General features: G+C 35.1%; 1 protein-coding gene across 2 annotated transcripts in view; it reads right to left on the minus strand.

Moving 5' to 3' along the window:
* Nucleotides 1-13242, minus strand: part of LOC125669748 (extracellular matrix organizing protein FRAS1-like) — a 66555-nt gene extending 53313 nt beyond the window's left edge. Inside the window, exons 1-4 of one of the 2 annotated variants that reach the window (XR_008802320.1) lie at nt 12814-13180; nt 11990-12021; nt 2505-2612; nt 926-1015 (exon numbers count right to left, since the gene is read on the minus strand). Coding sequence is in view for 1 of the 2 variants with exons in the window: in XM_048904481.2 (XP_048760438.2) it covers nt 926-1015; nt 2505-2612; nt 11990-12021; nt 12814-12874 (291 nt within the window). In the remaining variant the exon portion in view is untranslated. Of the gene's footprint in view, nt 1-925; nt 1016-2504; nt 2613-11989; nt 12022-12813 lie in introns of both variants that reach the window. The other variant, XM_048904481.2, reaches the window with a different exon arrangement.
* Nucleotides 13243-23650: the final 10408 nt, after the last annotated feature.

Consider the following 23650-nt stretch of genomic DNA (forward strand, 5'->3'; position numbering starts at 1 on the left):
CCTGGTCTTGTAGTAAATTAGGAAATTTCTACTTGACTATTCAACCCCCCCCCCCCCCCCCCGAGTATGATCTAGACTGGACATGAACTTTGACCTTTAATTTGACAAATGGAAGAATCCGTCATAGCATATAAAGTTGTGAAGCAAGGGACAATAACAAAGACAGAGAAATTAAGGTGGCTACCTACACATGTACCTTGAAACAGTTTATCAAATCAGCATAAAATAATTAAATCATGAAAGATATGATATGTAATAAGTACATACATGTACATCAAATAGGCAAAAATTATGCAATTTTAGAAAGAGAAAAAAATAATTTTCAAAAATTTATTTCCATTAATATAAACAAAAGACACCAGCAGATTTGAACTCGGGATCTGCAGCACAGTAAGCACTGAGCTACATAGATATTCTTGTCAAATAATCGATCAAAACAAATAATTTCACAAAACATTTGAATAGCCATCTAGTGACAAAGCATCATAAAATGTATAAGTCCTGATGTAGTGAACTACCTTAAAAGCAACATTCCGCATATTCATGCACTGCATACATGAATAAAATACTGTTTAAAACAAAATGCCCTTGATTTTGTAATAAGAAGGGAGAAAATGCAATGGACCAGACAAGGATTTGAACTTGGAGCCCCTGAATCCTTAGTCAGGTGCTCTACCGGCTGTCAGAGCTATCTGGCCACTGGCAATTAAACCCATCTGACCGCCACAATTTTCTTCATGCTTCATGACATAGATATATTTGAAAAATACCAAACACATACATGTACAACAGTACAATGTATGTACAGAACAACAGATCATTCAATGTATGATGTCATAAGACTCATAACCAATTTTAAATACCGCAACTTCCTCAGTGAATTTCATTTGTGCAATACAATTTCATGAAATAAACAGAAACTTACTGGGAATGTTTTTGAGTGATGAAGACAGGGAGCTAAGGTCCCCACACACTCGGGACAACAACCATCACGCGGGATCTGAAGGTACTCTCCCTGAAACAAAACAAGGAATGGCTATTAAAAAACAAATTTATATGGTGATACAACTCTTGTTCTCTCTTTCAATTAACTATCTGTACCATAAAAGTATCAAGACTTAGAGAACAGTGAATGAAGAGTGTGTGTTCCAGAATTAATTTGAATTGCTACAAATAGGATGACATAACTATTATCGTTTTGAATAATTCTATGGCCTTCTGGTGAAATTCATGCATATCAGCACATAATCTGTATCCCAGAAGCAGTAAATCGTCTCATTAATGACCTTAAACTTTAAAATATGATATGAAGTTGTAAGGTACTGATACGTAATTTGCATCTTTCAGTTTTTTTTACTTGAGATGACTCACCAGCCACCAGGAGTCTTACATGCCCTAATTGTATCAGACACAGATGTTGTGCATAACTTCGGTGAAAAATTATTCAATATATAAATCGTCATGTGTTAAATTCAAATTGTGACTCATTAATCTTACAATATTGATACAAACTTTATTGTGTTTTAGCTTTATGACCTTAAAAATATCTATAATTTTATATCATATTAAAGCTATCAAAATGATACTTTGGAGATTTGGGGTATGGAGTAGGTTAAGCTCCAGGTATTTCAAAGATCTTAATCGCATTGTATATCTGTATTCAGAATCGTTAATCACCAGTGAGATTTTAACTGCCAGCATTGTGACATGATTGCCTTAATTTTATGTCAGTCATAAATCTTGAATATAATATCTACTGCCTGAGGTGAACCGGCAACATTTGATGGTAACTTAGGGCTCCATTGCATCAGAGGAACAATACAAATGGTGCTATGTAATAATGAATCCGGTCAAAGTTTGTCATGGCTATACCTCTCACACTTACGGTAATACACAGTGGTCAGGTAGCCTAGGATATCAGTTTACAGACATAATAAGTTACTACCTGGCACAGGTGTGATATTGTAAATGATCAAAGGATTTAGGTCTGATCTGAAATGTCTTACCTGTGACCTCACTTATGAACTTACATGACATTTGTCTTTAGGGAGTAGAGTTTAAAAAGAGTCCTGATTTTTTTTTAATACAAGGAATTGAAGATATTCTGTTTACTCTCAAGTATTTCACAGCCACAGGCAAACAATGTTAAAATTCAACCTCAAAGTTTTAAACAGGAAACCACAGGAATAAATATATATATTCTAAATTTTTCTGCCTATACAATGTAGTGTACACTTTTAATTGATTAATACAATAATTCAGCATGATGTGTGTTTTGTAAGTAACACCATTCCATCAGATATTTTTCAAATATACAGGTTTCCTCTGCATATCATTCAACTGTATATCTTTAAAAATTCATTTAGCATAACCATCTTATTAATTTCCACATTTATACCACCTATTGCTGCTTTGCCTTGCCCTTTTTACATAAAGCATAAATCACATTCCTGCATACAAAAAGTACAATATTTCACTACAGTCTAGGAGCCTACACAGCTTACCTTTGTGTAAAAACAGTTTGGATTTAGACAGCGAACATTCTCACACACAGACACAGGATCCAGGCAAGTGCAGATTGTACATAGATCTGGCAACCAAAGAGTGTGATTCTGGGAAAAAGTAGATTAATACATCAGTATCCTACATCTTCTCTTTTACAGCACATATTATATACTAATGTCTGTATACCATTTTCATCAATAAAATAGATTAAAGATTTGCATCTGTCGAGTGTATGTATTCGCTTCTTTGTAATTAACTAATATAAACCTTTTTTTCAACACTAACAGGCACATGTGTATACAATTTGGCCTGTTTTAAATGACATAGTCTCTAGTTTTAATTTGGGAAGACAGACTTATTTGCATTTTATTTCCAACTTTGACAACCAAAATGTAAGTACATATTAATGAAATACATACATTTACATTATGTACAGGAATTCTGAAACAACTCATATTTTACTGTTTTAATTTCATCTAACAAGGAGACTAAAATACCATAAATTGGTTACATCTACTCAAAATATTTTGTAATAATGTTGCCACAGTAATTCTGCTTTTCAAACATAAGAATCACTAACAATGTTAGGCGGTGTCTCCTCATAAAAATCATCAAAAATTCTGAAATTGGTGTCAAAATTTCCCAAGGATATTAGTGTCTTAAGAAAGAATATTGCCAGTACAGGCTGATTTCATTATTTAATCAAGTGTTTTTAGAACCCTGTATAATGTTGATTTCTATGACATACATGCTATGTCACATAATTCAAAGTAATATGTGAAAAGATTGCAAAAATATCTTTGGTTACAAAAAAATCACTAGTTATATAATTTTTTCATGGAAGAATCAAACATTGAAAAATTCCCAAAATGTAGATAATTTTTCACAAATCAATAATGCATAGGGTAGCTTCTAAAATTGGTGTGAAAAACACTGGGAATTCATATTTGACGTGGCCATTTAATGACTTTAGGAACAACTAAAGCCCACCATTTATTAGTCACGTCTTTGAAAATCTAGCAAATAACTATTCTACATCTTCTATATGTGGGGAGCCAAATTTTAGTACTAAGTCTGTACTAACAACCCTACATCCACAGTTTGTGGGGAGCGACTTTTGTCATCATGGCTTGACAACAAACTGTAATATTTGTCTAGCATTCTGACACAAGCATGAAAAAAGATCTTGAGGGAGATGCAGATTGTAAGCCTATTTTGTTACTGTCAGTATGCTCAGATAAAGAACACTCTGTGTGGGACCCAGTCTTTGTCGGGACATAGTTGAGACTGTCATTGTTGACTTTAAATCATATCTTTGCAGTCACATCATTTCTCTTTACAACAAGACAGGTATTTAAATAAGACGTTTGTCAACAATCTCTAACAATTGTTATTATTGGATAAATGTGGAACACAAAAATCAGACACAAAATTTTGCTGGGCTTTAAGTGTTTTGTGTTTTCTCTGAAAACATTGCCTTTCTGAAGAAATAACTCTCAGTCAACTCCGGGGATCAGCAACTTGAAAGTTAAAGTCAAATAGAGCTACTCTGTGAACATAAAGCCTAAGAAATGAGGCCCGTTAATTCAAGTCTAGTGTGGGTTTAGAACAATGAATGACTTCAAGGTCTATTTGCTTTGTCCTTTAATTACAGAAATGACCAAGTTCAGTCGTGTCAAGTAGAGAATTAGTATTCTACCCAGCCTGTCCAACATCCTGTGTCTTCCACTCTTTGATTTAGAGCTTTCTATAGAACAATGGTCTATAAAATAATAGAGAAAAATCACATCTGACTTCTGAGTCAGTTCTCTGTCTGTAGTATCATCAACAGCATTACAAATGGAAAGCATAATTTAATACTTTTAAAACTTATAAACTCATGTCAAACTGAATCAATGCAAACCCAAACCAGGCCTGGAGGTTATAAAACTTTTTTGAGCATGGTTTTCATACTCAAACTCTGTGCTCTAAATTGTACTCATATTCAAAAGCAAAGGTTATAAGGCATAAAAAAAAATCATTCTCAAACTCAAATGGAATAAATGCTCAAGATTTTTTTGAGTATGCTTCAGAGTTTGCTCAGAGTTGTACTCAAAACAAACATGGCTGAGTTTGAGTACAGTAACTGTTTTATAACCTCCAGGCCAGATTTCAAACCTATTTCTAATATCATATAGAGTAATTTTCAACTCACTCATGATTCAAAGTACTTATCAACTCATGTTATCATAGTATTTATTTTCTTACACTGTTCTTTATTCATCAATTCAGATTTGTTTGTATATTGCAGGTTGTCATAACAACATTACATGACATCATGTAATCATCTGATCAAAGTTTGCCATGGGTGATCATATATTCATTCTGAAGCCACTAGTTTTGAAGTTAGTTCAAGATTCCATGAACCTTTCCGAGATTGAACTAAAAATGACTTCAGGAGAACTTTTTTGTTTGCAATAAGATAGCTTAAGATGAATATACAAGGAAAATGGTTTTTTTTGGGGGGTTGGGTGTTGTCACATTTAGCCTAAGTGTAGGTTATGGGATGCTGTTCAATATCTATTGCAAGTTAGTGATATCAATATTCAAATCTATAGGTAATATCACTCATCTACAGGTAATATCACTCATCTACAGGTAATATCACTCATCTACAGGTAATATCACTCATCTACAGGTAATATCACTCATCTATAGGTAATATCACTCATCTACAGGTAATATCACTCATCTACAGGTAATATCACTCATCTACATAGGTGATATAATTTATTATAGGATAAAAATATTCTTTTTGGAGAATTTATCGATGTGAAAACTTACTCACAAACAGAATAAAAGTGCAAAGCACAAAGTTGTGAGAGCAGTTAGTTTAACATAAAGCTTGAATAGTTGATATCACCTATTTAAACTTGTAAGCAAGTATCATGTATTTGAATAAATGATGTCACTTATATTGAAAAAGTGAAATGACCGTTTCAAATTGAATAGGAGATATATATTCAAATTGGTGATATCATCCAATCAAAAGCTGAAAACATCTTCAAGTTATTCTCTTGAACACTTGCAACCTGATTGGATCTTGCAAATGGAATATTTTAAAAGTCATACTGTAACAAATAACAATTTGGCTGATAGGTGATATCTTTTAGGCCTATTCAAAATTGAAAAAGGCAGAAAATACTAAAACAGACCAGTAGGGGACAGTCAATGGAATTAGCAAATCACCAAAAAACAAGTGGCAATTTCCGAAAACACCAATAAATGTACCGAAAACAGAAATGTATCATTTAAAAAAAATATACACACTTATATACATATATTCCAAAGTTGCATTCATGTTGATAGAAAATTGAATGATTTATAACTAGTTTTCATCACCATGATGATGCTTCACATTTTATCAATAGCAACTTCATTGGTCATATCGTAATCGTATTTGTTATAATCATATGTATATCAATTTTAGTGTAATAGTAAATTTTTTTAAGCTTCAATACTTCTCATTACCAGCTCGTTAGAGTTATTGCGATTTGATGAATCTTGTGCGTCACTGGTAAGAAAATGCACAAGTCTTGCGAGCAAGTGCAAGATTACTGGGACATAAACGAAACAGTCATAGCAGCCCCCCCCCCCCCCCCCTTTTTTTAAGAGTTAAAATACATGGTGTATTTTTAAATAAAATAACCATTGGTCAAACTGCATTTTCCAAATATTCTAACACAATCTTATTAAAAATGTTACATGTTTTTAAACTCCACCACACCTATTTTAAAATTCCAAACAATGATGTTCTCTGTCCTAAATCCATCAATATTTTGTAATTTTCAAAATAGCTTAAATACAGTTTGAAAACGCATTAGTTGTGTTAATTAGTGTTATAAACGTCTTAAAAAATGCAGTTTGGCATATATATAACATGTTCTAAAATATGGAAATGGGGGGGGGGGATGTGTGTTCATGTATATTTACCAAGTCCATGCCATATGAACCTGTCCTAATTGTATGATAAAATAGAATGTCTTCATAGTCTGACAGAATAACTTTAAAAACATATTAATCACATTAATTACAAGAAAAGTTCTTGTGTTGGATGTGCATATAGGTTTTTCCCTTCACAGTTCTTCTTGCGATTGATGCTTTATATCGGTCAGATTTGGCAGATTTAGTACCTGCACTCCCTCACATAGTTTAATAAGTTCGTTTGTTTTCTTGCAAGAATAATCAATTCCTAAATTTGACTTTAGAATTTTAATCAGTGTTGTGGTTTGCAGTCGGTTATATATAATATGTATCCTACACCATAATTTATATTATGTATGCCTAAGTAATGTTTACGTATGTTGTCCCGGTAGCATGACTTTACACGACTTTAATTTGAAGAGTTCCCTAATGGAAATGATAAGTATTTCTAACCTAGTCACATTATGAATAAATTTTCCAAAATGATCCACCCAAAACAGTGATTGTTTTGCCAATATACTGCCCCCCTCCCCCAATAAAAAACATGGGTTGAAATTAGCCATAAATCATTAAACTATCTAACAAAATAAACAAAACTTTGGAAATACACGTAATAGGCATACATGTACCGACATCCTGCAGCCTACAGTGTAGGTGTTTGATACCTTGGTGTTTTCAGGACATTTATTGGTGATATCGATAATTACCTGGTGTTTCAGCTAATTTCATGGACTTGCAGGTACCCTCTTAGTAGTTTGTCTACACACCCCACTAGTCAGTTATAGTATTAAACAAAATCATTATCCAGGTTGTACAAAATTATTCATTTCATCATCATGTAACCTGCTGGAGCTTAATGGTACTGTCAGAGAAGAAAAAAATCATAATTAACAATCCATGTAGTCTCTCAGATAGTCAGAGTGAATTTTTTTGTTTTTTAATAGAGGGCGAAGCCCTCTCACGGCCCGAAGGGCCGTGAGAGCGGAGCTCTCCCTATAGGTAACACGTATATACATGTTTAAAAGGAAAATATAGGGAAATAATGAAAAATTAAACCATACCTATGGAACTTGAAAAGTTTGGTACTAATGGCGTCGATTCGAATATTATCGCGTGGACATGTATTTCTCCATTTTGAATCTCGTCTACCCTAGTTCACGTCGTTCTGAGATGTTACATAAAATTCGTAAAAGCATGTAAATCTTATTTTCTTAATCATATATAATCACTCCAACATAAACGCCATGTTTGTTGTTGTGGTTCAAACGCTATGTTTGTAAATTTCCTAAATAACGACGTTGAATATGACGTCACAATGAACTGTTTACATCAATTGCGTTATATTTCCCGCGTTCAATATGTAGGCGGATCAAATATCCAAAATTAGGATGCTTTGATACAGTTCCGTCCTCGTGCTAACTTCGGGTTGTCTTTGTTCTGTTTTGGATATAGATACCAATGCCAAAATTTGTTTGCTTCGCCCTCAAACACGGTCACGCCGTAAAACATATTATGCCTAGATCAATATTTACCACAGGGTCATGTGTAGAAAAATCAAGAATTCCGCTGTGCATTTTTCACAGGAGGGGGTGTCTTGATTTTTCTACACAAGATGCATGACCCAGTGTATCTTCATCTACTATGAAATGTGATACATTACGGATTTCATATTGTTGGGTTGTTTCTTGTTGGTTTTTTTTTTTTTTTTTTTTTTTTTTTTGGCTAATGCATTTTCTTAATCCTACTGTAACCTGGTAACTGTGATTTTTTTTTATCACTTTTTAAAATACCCATGACACACCATCGTCGCACACCGCGGTTTTGAGTCCACTCACGCTCCCTCATGATGATGGAGAAAATCGAATAGAAGTATTAAGCACCCGTGGGTAATCGGCGATGATGACACACGGCCCGGGTTTCCATTTTGCGTAAATCCCGCCACAGGAAACTGTATGTCGGAATATAAAATTAAAACCTTGCTCATCGATTTTATGTTTCCGGATATGGGGATCCCATTTGTATAAATTTATTCATTGCTTATCCTATTTTTTAATCGTTCACAAAATTAACCACTCGCACTTTTTAAGGATTGTAGTAATGGTTTCAATATAGATTTTTGAAAATGATCCTAAAAGCAAAAATTTATCATCAACCCATCTCTAACAGAACTGTTGTAAACGTGAATGCTTACTAAACAAAATTATTTAATATGAATAAGCTAACAGACATAAAGTTTTTCTTTAAATAGTTCCATCTATATTGACAGTTTACGTATTGCAAAATAAATAAATAAATTAAATAATCTTTGAATTTAACTATGGCACCGGAAGGGGTGGGATCACCGTTGTATGCAATTTTCAAGTATATCCTCAATAATAACTCTAGATTACTGATCTCAAGAATCTCGTTTACCAAATCACATCAAGAGTTTGAGCTTTGGAAGCGATGTTTTGTTGCTATTGCATAAAATCGTCCATCGTCTATCAAGATTAACAACCTCGCTATGAACATATTTTCCCCATTGTAAGGGTCGTTCTTCAGCAGTGATCCGACAACATTCAGGCTGGTTCTTGGACGCTCATTGTTACATGCAAGTGCGCAATGACTTGCTATTCCGACACTTTCTATCATAAAACTCAAGATTGATTATAATTCGAGATTTAGATGAAAAAAATCGAAACCGTAACCTTAGATGACCGCTTCATATATTAATATTCAACAAAGGGCACGTGATACACAGATGGCAGCTTAACACTGGTTATATAGACTACAAATCGAAAATTGGAATCCAGCAGCTGGTATTAACGAATCTGTATTCCTGCTAGATAGTAATTTATACCTGCTATAATTGAAATAGCTCAAAGCAGTACATGCCATTCCTAAATATTTGAAAAGTGTCATTTAACTTTGTCCGACATTATTTGTAATTGATACTGAACATTATTTTCCGTGCAATAATCTAAACAAATAACAAGACTTATGCATTTACTTGCTTTTCAAGAGTCCGAGGCGTTTTTTAAACTCGAATTGATTTTATGTAACGTTTATCCCTTGCTCAAACCTATTCCATGTTTTCAAAATAAATCATGGCTGAAAATTTAGTCAATATTTTTAAATAAGAATTTCTGACATTTTTCTGGCATGTAGATATGATATTAAAATTGAATTACGAAAGAAGATAGCAAATCAACAGTTAATCGTTTTCATGAAGTGAAAATGTCATCCGTTTGATATCTACATGGAAGATGCATGATATAGAAATTATATGTAATAGAAAAAAAATAATATCTAACATACAGGTGTATTCCGTATAAACTTGTAATTAATATTTTGGAGGGGGGGGGGGGGTCGGACTTGTGTAATTCGTCTGGAGTTAAAGTATGTGAAATGATATATTTGCTTAGTCTTCCTAGACCCTGTTGACCGCTAAATTATGTTTGGTTAATGTTATTGAAGCAAAACAATCAAACCAAACACTAGAAACGCATGTTTCAATAACCCCACCTATACAAGAAATACTAGATCAGAATTTGACCTATGTTGTTGATTCTTCAAACCTGGTATCAGTGTCTCCTGGTGGTTAGAAGTTGTGTTGCTAATTGATTATTGAATTGGAATTTGATTCCATTCTGACACACCCTGCATTAGGTATTCATAAAATATACCAAATATAACCTGCCAAAACATGGAAACCCAAATTCTGGTTTGTTGATTCCACAGAGCACAACGTAACAACAAGGGACATAATAAATACGTCATAAAAGTAACACTTGACACAACTTCGGTAAGAATGTCAGAAAGAGTAACATTACTTTTGAAATTACTTTTCAGTGGGGCTAATCCTTGTTGCAACGCCTTTCCAATTGGTCCATGTATGATGACCTTTTGACCTTGGCCCTTGTTCCGCTTAGCAAAATAAGTTTAATAATGAATAAACGGGAAAACTCTTCAAACTTGACGCTGGGACTTGACAAGTTCTTTGCGAATTGGATATGGAAAATCTGGAGTGTGAAATACAATTGAACAGGGGCCTGGTCATCTGTGGACGTGCGTTCTCGAGAGAGTTCTTGGTTGTTGATAAGAACAACATATGAACCACATTAGAACTTCTGTCACGCAACCCATATTTGGTGTTTAAAATAAAGGAGGACTGCCCGTGTTTTATGTTTGCTGGTCTGCTTACTAATCGTCGAAATAATAGATGCCCAAGGCCTTTTTTTATATACATGTATATAACCCTGCTTTTTCGATCATTTAATTAAAATTTGAGATGCAACCAAAAATCTATAGGCTGCATTATGTCACCGGGACTAGGGTGACACAACGCACATATTTCCGCTGGTAAAGAAAATCTAGCGTGATTTATGACAACAAAAAACCCATCATCAGCTAAAATGTCATTTCCTGTCGACCACGGAGATAAGTTTGTAATTCAAGCGAAAACACGAATGAAACAATGCTCATAAAAATCCTACTGTAACATAGCGTCGGAAGACGTTTCCCGGGAGTGAAATCACTACTTTATTTTTTTTTAATCCCATATTTAACGAAGTTTCTTTAATTTAGTAATGTAGATATCATGCGATCACACAAGATGGGACAGGTGTAGGCCGACCGACCGCCCAGTGTAACCAAGATGTTCAATGAAATATTCAATAATTGAGTAGATGTGAGGGGCTGGAGGAATTAAAGTTCAATGCGTCTCACGTTCTCTGTTCCCTGTGAATAGGTTGAAAGGCGAGTTTGAAAATTGCCCGATTTGAATGCATTGCAACAAAGCTCATTTTGCTTTAATTTACAAGGTGGAGTAAAGTTACCCTTGTACAACACTCCCAAACCACCAAAAGAGTGTCTTGGGTGTTCATGTAATAGTTAATATTGATTGGAAAAACACAGGAAAACTAAAATATATATAAAGCAACCAACCAACAGACACACCACACACAGAATAGAATGGAAATTCATAAGTGTGTCTCGGGTTTTCATATTAACACCACACCCAACCCAATGAAAATAAAGAAAGCAAAAAACTCTTTCAAGAACAGAAAATGAGCAACAAACACAACAAAAAATCATAATGATAATAACAAAAATCAGAACAAAATAAAAATGATAACCCTATCGTTATATTTCTTTTAGTGACGTAACAAAACAATATCTGTTCATTCTGTACCATCTTTGGCAAGTGCACAGAGTTGGGAGAGCGATACGACATTTGAGGAACAAGAAATGTTTATCTGGTAATTAATTTTACGGTTCGTCGAATTCATTATCATTCATCATTAGATATGCATCGCCATTATCTTTAAGGCCACTTAATGCATGTCAAATCATCAATACATTGGTCATGTCAAATATTTTATAAAATCAGACATAGTTTGACAGTTTCTGTGCAGTAACTGGAAACCGTGCTCATGATTAATGATTACTTTGTAGGAGATCACACTATATTTATTCCAATATGAAAGAAAAAAATGAACATATTGGCATATTTAATTTGAATATATTGATATTTACGTACCATATAAAACTTGTCCATATGTTGACAGTCGGCTGAAATGAAATTAAAGTATCGTGATGTACATAAGTGAATCTATAAAGAAAATTACTCGTGTCTATATATTCATATTGATGTCGTCAGACATACAAAGTGAAAGCGACTCCACATTTTCTCATTTATTTCTGACAACATAATTCCAGACGGGTTTTAGATATTTGCTTTCAATCACTGCTTCTCCATATTATCTTCCTACATAATCTTGAGAGATTCATATCTACGTCTCCATGATTACAATTCATCAAATAAAAACCTATTACAAAAGTCTACCAGAAGTTGACTACAATGGCTGAGCACAGAGATACTTGGATTTCTCAAAACGCAATTTGACAAAAATTTCATATGTATACACGACCTGTCAACCCATTAACTTATAAAGAGTTAAAATTAGAGCGAGACCTCTTGTACGACGAGGAACGCCTTGTGCCACCTTTGTGGTATATCTCTTAAATAGATATATGAAACGAAACAGCTTCACACACAGCACACGTGGAAACACTCAAGTTTAAGTGTGCATCAATTCCTTTTTCTGACTTAATAATCTTGAATCGCTGACATAGCTAAAAAATCTGCAGATAAATGCACATCTGTGCTTGCGTGGATACGTCTTTTGTTTTTATTGTTTGGATTTGACAAAGGATATGAATTATGTACCTTACCCTTAATTAAGTGGTTTAAATGGACCGAATCATAGGTAGTTTTTTAAAAATAATTTATACTAATATAAGGTTCGATGATGTCTTTTTGAATCGAGGTATTATAGAGAGCATACAGGCGGGAATACTCACCTGCAAGTTTCTGCACTAATAAACTCATTACAGTGCAGATGAATATCAAACCGCCCCGCATGTCTTCCAATTATAATAAAATATGATTTTCAGGTAAAATGACAAATACCACACCCCATCTCTCGATCCAATACACGTCGTGATTTCGACTGTCAACTCACGTGTTACCAATAACACACATCATAAAATAATTCACACGTCAATTTTTAAATCGTAAACACATCCTTTTACATTTCCTGAAAATTGTGAATTATATTAGAAATAGTTCGTGTTTCACACATCAATTTTCTTCTCTGGCTTTCTTTCACAAAAACAACACTAAATACCATTCACCTGCACATAACTGAAAAAAAAGGTGTTAAGTCAACTTTAGTACACGGTGCAATACATATCCCATGTGGCGCACTTGAATACTGAGCTATGACAAGCGAAGCGCGCTACGGCAGGCCGCCTAGGCACAGGGCCCAATGACAACAAAAGGTACCGGGTGCGTTAAATTTAAAAATGGTAGTCCAGCTAGACTAATAAGTTAAAAGATTAAAAACCGAAACATTTAATTAGTTCTTCATAAAATTCATAATCAAAAATATTGATGTCACATTTTAGATTTCATTTTGTACAGTTACGTTCAAAGGCCGAAATGCTCCACAACACTAAGTACCCCCCCCCTCCCATTTGCTATTTTAAAAAAAACAATCCTGGATATAGATGAAGAACTTGCCCCTCTGTTGGCCATGAAACCTCCCTTTGATAGAACTGTAAGAATACTGGGACAAATTAGGACTATTTAAAAGGGAAACAGGCAATGGAACCAACACTCACAGCTGGCCATGGCGGATGTGTAAAATCAAGAATTAGATTTTTTTCCCCGTATCAAAGAATTTGATTCATCCTAAAGATACCACATACATGTATGAATCTTTTATTTGAATATTTTGATCAACGTAGCTGAAAACTCGATTTAAGTATGCATGGAGAGCCATTTGGATACAGGTTTTTTTTTTTGTCAGCATCAGAATTATATACATGTATATTCAAACTGTGCATGGTCCCTAACACAAGTTTGGGGCTTTGATAAGGTTTAACGTTCAAAGTTTGATATAGGGACACTTTATGTGAATATATCTTTCCGAGATTTACCATGTCACAATTCGTCATTTTGAATTACCAAAGTCCAAGTTTACACGGGGTTTTAAGGTTTAAAAGTTTCGCGAGTAAACTGGGGTCACGAAGATTGAACGCACACCCCCTCCTCTCTTGTAGATTTTTAAAATAAAATGTTTTTAAGAACAACAAAACTGCCATTTCTCATATGTGAAGTGTAGAGCCACTATATGACGCCCCTTTATCCTATACCCGAGGTCACCTTTAAAAAGACCTCTGTTTGCCTTCACCCTATTTATGAAAGACAGAAATTGAGAAAGTGGAACATTTCTTTTTGTCTTGAGGATGTTACAGTTCATTTTATTATTATTATTTTTTTTTACGAATACGCTCTAATTAGCAGAGGCAACTTGTATCGATATCAAAATCTGATCCCACCTCACCCCCCCCAAAATAGAGCTGACAATATCAGGGTATGGATGAAACTTTGAAGTCTGGTATCGATATCAGGATCGAGCATAGTATCAGTCGGTGGGGCGAGGGCAAACCAACACTCGACCAGTTAATAAGGGTTCTAATGAGGGACTTGGATGTTCAGAAACAACTTGCCATGCATGCAATCGTCTGTCAACATTTCCAGGAGTCGAAATCATTATCAAAATAAAAACAAACAACATGGGTTGAAATCATTACAATATTAAAAAATCACAAAAGACTGAAATTCTATCTTCCGAAAAGTGATTACCTAGATGCACCAGGAGAGAGCATCACGTGAACCAGTTCTGGAATAAGAACCACTAGATTGTCTCTCTTTGATTGTCATATCATTCACCGTAAGTTTTCATAGTTGAAAATGACAAGCAGTGGATTTTAATAGAAATGAAGTAGAATACACATTTCGTTTCAGTCTAGTTAGATCCGGTTTGTTGTGTCGTCTGTCCGTGAATAAACACATTCCATGAACTCCGCGACCTTTTTCGCGGCATTGTTGATAGGCCTATATATGTTTTCCGATTTTTTTTTTAACCTTTTATTTGAATTCAGAATAATAAATAACGTTTACTTGTTTTATACGATGGCTTATTTTATGAGTTTGTCCATCTTGGATTGTTTCCCTTTACCATTGTTCAAATATGGTAATCGTTACCAAATATGGAACCAAGTCAAAGTCAGGTGTTTTTCAGCTGTTGCGTTTAGATAATTTACATGTCAATAATATCCATATCCGTACTTTGAAAATATTTTATTTTGATAAAAATACAGAACAAGATCTGTTTAATTGTGAAACACTGATGCCCCCGGATTACAAGAAATTGGAAGCGTTTTTCGCCCCGCATGTGGAAGACCGGGGTTCGAATCCCGGCCGCGACTGACCTAAGTCGTTGAAACAAGCAGTGACAGTTCCATCGCCAAAAGTCCGGCATTAGTTCTGAATGTCACGGGTCCTTAAAAACGGATGTCCCGTGTCACAGTAGGTGTGGCACACTAAAGAACCCTCACTGCTCAATGACCGTAAGTGTCGAGCATGGGCCTAAAATTTGAAGCCTTTCACCGGTATTGGTGACGTCTCCATATGAGTGGAAAATTCTCGAGAGGGATAAAGCTCAAGACACAATCAATCAAGTGGAACCAAGTCAAAGGTCAGTGTTAAGGTCACCAGGTCAAAGATTTTGGTGTCAGTGGAAAGTCCTGCCACAAGAAATACACGTATCACATATGAAAAGTTCTACCTATTTTGGTGTATGATCAAGGTTAATGTAAAACTTATAAGGTACCAATTTTGATGCACCAGATGCGCATTTCGACAAATAATGTCTCTTCAGTGATGCTCAACCGAAATGTTTGATATCTGAAATAACAATGAAGTTTTAGAGCTATTATAGCCAAAAACAGCGTGCCAAAAAAGTACTTCTGTCGTCTGTGAATAATGCTTGTATTGTGTATCTCTGTATGAAGTTGGCAATCTCTACATGATCTTTAGAATATCAACATTGTCCTCATCATTCCCTGAATCTGTCTCCATGCCCACTATGCGAGAGTCTGATGTCCATCAATGCATTGAGGCCGCGTATATTAGGGATATTTCTGAATACAGAGCTCGGACGGTAGTGCGATGGAAATCACCTGATGCATTTTTCTGTTGTTGAGAATTGTCCTGAGTGTATAACACGTGGTAGAATTTTTTTCTGAATTAAAAACACCATAGATCGTACAAGGAAGTGCACCCTATCGATTTATTGATCTGAGAGAGATAGACCGTACAGAAGAACCCGTACACAGCTCGCTGTTACATTAAGTTCTTTGGTGCATTGTATGGTACTTGTAAGCATTTCGCAAGATTGCTATTTCTGCATGTACTTTAATGCATTCCACTACTGCAGCTTGACATTGTTCGTGCAATGTTTTAGACCGGTGTTGTATAGTAGCCTTTCCCCCACAGTAGACCCCCCCCCCCCGGAAAAATGGCTATATAGTAGCATTTCCCCCACAGTAGACCCCCCCCCCCGGAAAAATGGCTATATAGTAGCATTTCCCCCTAGGGGGAAAGACTACTATATAGTAGATCTTCCCCCATAGCAGGGTTAGCCTCCTCACGTTTTTGATTTTAGAAAACAGACAATGGAAAGGCAGTCAGGCTTTGTACAACAAATATTGATATTGCATAGATCTGAGTATCGAAAAATGCATGTTGCCGATAATTTGAATGTAGATACATATACATGCATTTTCATAGAGACAAATTTTAGAGATGTGCTTAACGGTATTACTGAGAAAGTATAAAATATACGAAATTAAAAAAAAAAATGCCAACAATTAAATTCATCCCATAGTACACATGCATAAGCAAATCCCCCCCTCCCCACATATATACAGAGAGAGAGAGAGAGAGAGAGAGAGAGAGAGAGAGAGAGTTCACAATTGTAATTTGCATTCTCATTGAAAACATATCTAACATATCTGTATTTTCGAGTACAATTTAGAGAGCACATGTACAATATTAATTTAATTTGTTGGTATTTCTAATGTTATATCCATGTTTGAACACATCTGACGAAAAGCGCATAAAATTATTAGAATTTTTTATCATGAATGGACAAAGTTTACGGGCCTCCATGAGGCGGTCGGTATGGATACGCAAGTTTTAAGTAGCTGTGCTTTTCAACTGCGCTATCTTAACACATCGTTTGTGAAGTAGAAGTGTTTCTTAGCAAAGAATTTGTTCATGTTTTAAGAAAAACTTATAAGAACAAAAATAAAGAAAGAAAACGTTTCCTGATAATCATGGTAATGCAAAGTCTGAATTGCGGAACAAAAGGCATTATGTAATAAGAAAGATTGTATGTACCATCATTTTACGTACCTTTTATATTCTCAAGAGGATTCATTTTCAATGTTTTGAAATAATTAATGTACAATGCATTATCATTATTGTCTAAAACATGTTTACTTCGAATTTTTTGATGGAACAAATGGTTTGAGGCCGTTCTTTTGACACTTTGGTCATTTTGTTTTTTCGTTTTTATTTGTTGATCATTAGGGCCTCGGCAAAACCTCGAAACGAGGCTAGGCCTAAGTAGGAACGAAATGAAACCAACCTAAGCCAGGGGTAGATCCAGGCAATATATCCAGGGGTCCAAATATTTTAGGTATAGATCCAATTCCCCCCCCCCCCCGGGGGGGGGGGGTTCCAACATTTTTGGGTGCAAATATTTAGCAAAAATTGAAAGGTATAGCGCACTTAGTATACGACATGGCCTACAATATAGCGCATTTGCAAACATCCAAATTGTTTCAATAGTCCATGATATTTAGTAAATCTAGCAATAAACAAATACCAATTATACCAGTTCCTGGAAAAAACAGTCATAAATATCGCAAACAAGATCAATGAAATTTACTTATTTTGCATGGGATATATGGAGAATTACTGAATTGGCATTGAAAAAATACGTGTTTGTGTATTTGAACTAACTTAAACCAGAGAAATCTTTAATGGGTTTTGGTTTTTTGATATCATAGTATACTGTCGTATTAAAATCTGTTTGGTTTAACTTGGTCTTCATATTAAAAATTGATAATTTAATCTAGTTATCCTATCTTCCAAAAGACTCTGCAAAGTGGCGATATATACACATAAGACAGAAATTCTTTACAATAACGTGCGTAGCCTAGTGGTGTATGCTGAACGGTTTTTGCGTTAAGGGTCTCCGGTTCAATTCTATAAAATTCCAGTTCATTTTTTTTCACTTCAGCTAATTAATTTTTAATCATCGTAATTTCCACAAAATATACACACCAGATATAAACGTATACATGTAGATCTACTCATTGTTGTTCCAACCTCTCTGGTTACCATATTATACATATGAATTTAACGTAGCAATCTACACCTTTCATGAAACAAAAATCTTGAAAATAGTCAAGAAAATATCTTGATGCACGATTCAGTAGAAAATATAAATATTATGAAAAATATTTTATGTGTTTATAGTGACATATATGCATGTAAACAGAGAAGGTGGTTGTGAAGTAGTAGAAGAGAAATATCTTGTATATAGTTTATTAATAAAAAGTATTTCTGGTGAATTTTTAGTGCAAAATTAGGGAAATATTTTATATCGTAAACATGTAGAAGCTGTTCCTCATATTTATTTCATAAAGTTGGTTTCCTACATTCAATAATACCCATTGGGTCAAGTAGTAATAGGTACTTTCCATTTAAATATGGTAGTAGGCGAAATCCTGGGAAAGTGCGCTATACCTCTTTCAAAATTCCATTGGGGGGGGGGGGGGCTACGCAAAAGATTTTAATAGAAAATGGACGAAATATTACCCCAAATCTTTGTTTTCATTTTTTAAAACAATCTAGGATCTTTTAGGATAGCAGATACATGTAATATACATGTATGAACATGTACATGTAATAAATTGAGATGGCAAAATGAATAATAGCTAAGCTTTCAGCTCAGATGAGCTAAAAAGTTTTAGGAGTGCATGTTAAAAATCAAAACTTTTCCAGAATATTCGTCGTACGGGAATAAAGTATGTTGACGGTGTCCATCTGCCAGATTCAAAATAAATTCAAATTTTGAGAAAGTTTGTAATAAACGAATATGTATTAATCAAAGTACTGACAGTACAGCTGGGAGTTGCACTGTCTGGAATAGTTACGATTATATGATTATATCGATAACATGTTCACATCTATTAATCCACCAATGGTCCGAGAACAGTGGGGGGGGGGGGGGGGGGGGGGGGTCCTCTCAAAAATCTCTAATTCAATTGAAAATCTCACTTTCTCCTAATGAGGTTTTAAGAATTATGTCTAGTGAGAGAGCGAGTTGAATCCTTAGTAGTGGAAATTTTGAATCAGGGGTAGACCATTAACAGAGTTGCAGAATTTAAATTTTACTCCACTATCTTTATGAAAAGTTTTTGTGTTAGTCAAATGGAGAGAGACAATTTTGATTTCTCGTACGATAAATACTTATTTGTTAAACTAACAAATTCTGAGTTGCCTAAATAGGTGCTGTTTTACAAGCACGAAATATTCTGATTTTACATTCTAAATATATGGTTGTTTTACATAACATTTGACTGAATGAAATGTTTGTTGAATAATAAATATTTCCAAAAATCCCAATCAAGGGAATTCGGAAATTAACTCTTCATTTAGGATATATAAGAAATGAATAGCCAGAAAAGGATTGATTTCAGAATGGAAAGAATATGTATGGGAATGGTCCGCCGTAAACGTAACCGGAATGAAAAGAGGGGAAAAATCTACTATATAATAGGTTTTCCTGGGGGGTCATCTGGCTATAAAAGGGGAAAAATCCTACTATATAGCCACATTTCATTGGGGAAGATCTACCATATAGCCATTTTCCGGGGGGAAACTGCTATATAGCAATTTTTCCGGGCGGAAAGATGGCTAGGGGGGGGGGGGGGGGCTACTATATAACACCGGTCGCGGTAGCTCAGAGGTAGAGCATTCGTTTCGTGGTCGTGAGCGATTAGTATAGGTCTACTTTACCTACAGCTGGTGACGTCTCAATATGAGTGAAACATTCTCGACGGGACGTAAAACAAACAATCAATCATGCAACGTTTCAAACTTTCTGAAGTTCTGTTTACTAAATTCCCATTCAAACTACAAGAACCTGAACATGGTTTGTGAGAAACCGTTCATGAACGAGATATGGCCGCGTTGACCATAATTGGAGAATAAATAAAATTCTGTATATGCCGTTGGCAGGTTAAATTCGCACGTATATAAGCTTCACTGACATTTTGAATCATCTAAATTAATTCTAATCTTAGCATGAATTTTATTGATTAACTTATATTAATATCCTACAGAATATATCAAACTAACAGTGACATCTCATTCTATGGTCATGGAGCCTAAACTGATCATAACAAGACATTGTTCTGTAATAACTGGATCCTCCTCCGTGCTATCTACATCATCATATTCCAGTAATGCTTGTCGACAATTGACTTGTCACTTTTGGTAATTCTGAATTTCGTTTTTCTCTCTCGAGATGGAGAGAGAGAGAGAGAGAGAGAGAGAGAGAGAGAGAGAGAGAGAGAGAGAGAGAGAGAGAGAGAGAGAAATCATGAATACATACACAGTGATTTATTGCTAGTTGTAAAAACCTTAGTATAGAATTGTAAATGCATATAATACTTATTTAATAATGTATATAATAAAACGCATTGAATACAGTAATCAAAACTTACATCTATATATTTTTAAAAATCTTTTATTCAGAACTTTTATGCATGTTATTGATAATGAAATCATTATGCCGAAACAATAAAAAATGATTTCTCATTTCCCCGTGCACACTTTCTAACACAACCACCATAGATCGGCCGCTCCTGTCCTGTCTAAACGTGCCTAATAAGGAATAACGCGTAGAAACTTTTATGCTTTGCGACAAATAGTACATGTTGACTTCGTTTAGTTTTATTAACTGGGAGATTGATTTTTGCAGAGGTAGTTGGATTTCTGCAAGAGGTTTCAGCACCTTCAGCTATTGTAACATTAATCGGTTCGGCTGGATATTTGGAATGACGCCTTCATCGAATCTCGGAGCAGTCCTTCATAATTCATGTCTGGAAATCGGCCGGTTTTAGCAATTAATGTGCACCTAGCTGACATCACCGCTTGTTTCAATTCTGTATCACTATTGATACTGCATTATTTACCGTCTAAGTATGTAAATTCCATAAAATAAACTATTACTAAATTTCCCGTTCAAAAAATGACTTCCATGCCTCAATATTTTATCTCCCACAACTGAAAAGTTCCTATAGGTGTTTTTTTTTTTAAATTAGCGATATACAAGTAGGTATGTGGATCTACTGTGTATCAGTAGTTTGATGAAACAGGCTATAGAAACTCTTCATTTTAAGAAGATAAAATATTGTACCATGGACGTCACCATTTGAACAGAAAATTTAGTGACGTTTCATCTTGGGATTTTCATACCTAGACGGTAAGCAATGTAAAATTAATAGTAATAGTTAGCTTAACAGTCACGTCACTTATTTGAAACGAACAGCAGCGTCACCAAAGTGCACATTAATTGCTAGAATCGACCGACGCTGAATGTAAATTTCCAATCATGAAGGACTGCTCCGAGATTTAGTAAAGGCATCAGTCAAAATATTCAACCGAGCCGACTGTTACATGTACTTGATCTGATACCCCTCTGTATTTACCGATACATTATTTGTTTGGGGATCGTTACCTAATGCATGGACAGTGGCAACATGGGATGAAACCTTACATAACCCAACCCCAATCCCCTCTTTTCTAACCTTACATTTTTGACCTAAAACATCGCCTAAATATACATTTTCCCCAGTAATGAAATACAGTAATTAACCAACAACGAACCTCTATACCAAAGACATTCTGGACAGGCAAAAACATCAGTTCTTGTAAGGCATGCTTTTTTCATGTCGCACATGAGCTTCCGTTGAGTACATATAAACTAAGAGTGAATGATTATTGCTCTTGGAATAAAATCGACCACGGCGAGGATAGTTCCATTTGACTGCTTTGTATACAGATGGTTCACAATTTACGTTCTCATTTAATGACTTTTGTATGTAAGGTGAAGATAACGAACAGTGGTCAATCTCATAACTCCTATAAGCAATACAAAATAGAGAGTTGGGCAAACACGGACCCCTGGACACATAAGAGGTCGGATCAGGTGCCCAGGAGGAGTAAGCATCCCCCGTCGACCGGCCACACCCGCCGTGAGCCCTATATCTTGATCAGGTAAACGGAGTTATCCGTAGTCAAAATCAGTGTGCCAAGAACGGTCTAATAATCGGTATAAAACACGTCAGACAGCATTGGACCCAATGATAGGTTGTATTGGCAAACTAGGTCGTTATAACGACCATATAATTTGTGAAATGCTGACTTTAAACGATACTGTTGAAACCCTTGTACCATCAACTTGTTTGTCAGTAGCTTGCCTCGATTTAACAAGAGTACTGCAAACGGTACATAATACGCCCGTGAAATGCTTACATAGGGTGTTTTTCTTGTGCTATAATTTGTATAACTTTGCTTCAGGTACTATCAGCCATCATGAGGCTGTGACAAACTTTCATATGAACAAAGGGTCTTAGCTTAAAAATCTAGATTTTCTCAAAATGGACCAAGTTCAACAACCTGTAATTTTTTCAAAAATGGAAGCAAATCAAAATCCTTCCCCAGATGCACATCTTCAATACCCATATAAACACTCCACAAAATAAGATGGTCCTCACTTGAAAACTGTGGGAGGAGTTGGGCGGACAAATTATGTACCCTCCATAGAATATCAATTTCCAAATAGACTAAGTTCAACAACCTGTAATTTTCTCAAAAATTGTAGAAAATCAAAATCCATCTCACAGGCACATCTTCAATACCCATACAAACACTCCACAAAACACAACACACATATCCCCCCATGGTGCAAAATTGAAAAGGTTATACACACACATCATTTAATTGATAGTAGTATCATCAATTCAAAATATTGAGCAAACAATATCTTCCTATGTCAAGAATGAATTGACCATGTGACCTAAAAATCAATAGGGGTCATCTACTCCTTATGCTGTACCAGTGTACCAAGTTTGGTGTCAATGAAGCAAATAATTCTTAAAATATAGGAGACAATATATTACTATGTCCAGTTCAACTATTGACTTTTGACCTCAAAATCAATATGGGTCATCTTCTCCTGAGGATGTACCAGTGTACTAAGTTTGATGTCTGTCAAGCAAAAGGGTTATCAAGATATTGAGTAGACAGTATATTACTATGTCCAGTTTGACCTTTGACCATGTGACCCCAATATCAATAGGAGTCATCTCCTCCTGAATAGACACCACTGTACTAAGTTTGATGCCTGTGAAACAAAGGGTTCTCAAGATAGTAAGCGGACAGTATATTCCAATGTCCAGGTTGACCCTTGACCTTTAAACATGTGACCTCAAAATCAATAGGGGTCATCTTCTTCTGAAGATGTACTGGTGTACCAAGTTTGATGTCTGTCAAGCAAAGGGTTTTCTAGACATTGAATGGTCAGTATATTCCTATGCCCAGTTTGACCCTTGACCATATGACCTCAAAATAAATAGGGGTCATCTACTCCTTAGGATGTACCAGTGTGCTACGTTTGATGTTTTTCAAGCAAAGGATTCTCAAGAT

Source organism: Ostrea edulis, chromosome 4 (assembly GCF_947568905.1).
Source record: "Ostrea edulis chromosome 4, xbOstEdul1.1, whole genome shotgun sequence".
Taxonomy (NCBI): Eukaryota; Metazoa; Mollusca; class Bivalvia; order Ostreida; family Ostreidae; genus Ostrea; species Ostrea edulis.